Source organism: Colobus angolensis, unplaced genomic scaffold (assembly GCF_000951035.1).
Source record: "Colobus angolensis palliatus isolate OR3802 unplaced genomic scaffold, Cang.pa_1.0 Scaffold13, whole genome shotgun sequence".
Classification (NCBI taxonomy): domain Eukaryota; kingdom Metazoa; phylum Chordata; class Mammalia; order Primates; family Cercopithecidae; genus Colobus; species Colobus angolensis.
The window spans coordinates 23,722,094-23,723,409 of record NW_012114252.1 but is presented as its reverse complement, the minus strand read 5'-3'; the positions used below and the strand labels follow the sequence as shown (position 1 = coordinate 23,723,409).

Sequence of the window (1,316 nt, the reverse complement as noted above, 5' to 3'; positions counted from 1 at the left end):
CGCAGTGGCCCCAGAGCTCTGCAGGGTCTCCCTCCAGTCAGGAGGGCCCCCTCGCCTCAGCCTTCCTCCTGCACAGGCTCATTAACTGATAATCCCGGGCCGCGGATGCTAACGGTCTGTGACCTGGTGTTCCCAACAGCCAAAGGCGGAGGCGGCCCATGCATCCACACACAGATGACGGGCAAGCAACATGCGTTCGTCCACGCACGGAATGCGATGCAGCCGCGGAGAGGAAGGGAAGCCGTGGCAAGCCACGCGGGTGAACCTGCGGATGCGTGCGGAGTGGAATACGCCCGCCGCAGAGGGACAAATCGCGTGCGGTTCCACCAGGAGCAGGCACCCAGAGCGGTCACATCCAGAGACAGAAAAGTCGATGGGGGCGGCCAGGGCCTGGGGAGGGCAGTGGGGTGAGTGGAGTGGGGGCGGAGCTACGGTGTGGGAAGATGGGGAGTTCTAGAGAGGATGCGGGACATCCAGTGTGAACGTGGTTCGTGCTGCCGAACTGTGCACCTCAACATGGGAAAGATGGAACATGAGCAAACCGCCCCTCGGGGGCCCCCCACAGGGTGGCGGGTGGCCCAGGTGACGGTGCCCTCTCTCTTCCCCGCCCCTCCAGGCTTCCTGGGCTCCCTGTGCACCGCCCTGTTTGTGTCGTTCGCCGCACAAGGAAAGCCGCTGGTCCAGTGGGGGAGGGACATGCTGCGGGCAGTGCCCCTGGCAGAAGAGTACTGCAGGAGGACCATCCGGCACACGGCAGGTGAGCCCCCCGGCCCCAGCCCACACTCCGAGCACCTGGGCAGATTCGCCCCCTCCGTCGGCCCCCAAATACTTCAAGGCACTTTCACGCTTAGACGGAACTGGGAGGGCCCCGTTCGGGCCATGTGAGCAGAGCTGGCCTCACAAGGCAGGCCCCATGCTGCCCCCAACCAGTCTGCCTCTGCCCTGACCTGGGAGGACTTTGCCTCCCCACCCGGAGCTTCAGAGAGACCTGTGCCCGCCGGGGACATGTGCCTGCAGGGGATCCACCTGTCCCCGTCCACCCCAGTCCGAGGCGCCAAGTGACTGGCAGCCTTTGGGATGTGAGTGGTACCTGTGGTGCGCCCTGGGAAAGCTCTGCTTCTGCCGGTCTGGGCGAGGTCAGGGCTGGGCCCTTCCCTCAGGAGCCCCATGAGGCCGGCCAGAGGCAGGGACAGCAGGTGTGGGGCTAGGACATCCATGACCATTCCGGAAGGTTCTTCTACCCCACGGGAGGTGCCGTCTAAGAGGGGAGGGGGCGGCACGGGGAGCACAGGCAGCTTCACGCAGCCTTTGGCATC

At 65.5% G+C, this 1,316-nt stretch overlaps 1 protein-coding gene across 1 annotated transcript in view; it reads left to right on the top strand.

Annotated features, from left to right (window-relative positions):
- LOC105505971 (protein ADP-ribosylarginine hydrolase-like protein 1) overlaps nt 1–1,316 on the top strand; it is a 12,947-nt gene that overhangs the window by 1,608 nt on the left and 10,023 nt on the right. The window contains exon 3 of the mRNA XM_011933955.1: nt 617–757. Within this exon, the coding sequence (XP_011789345.1) occupies nt 617–757 (141 nt within the window). The remainder of the gene's footprint in view (nt 1–616; nt 758–1,316) is intronic.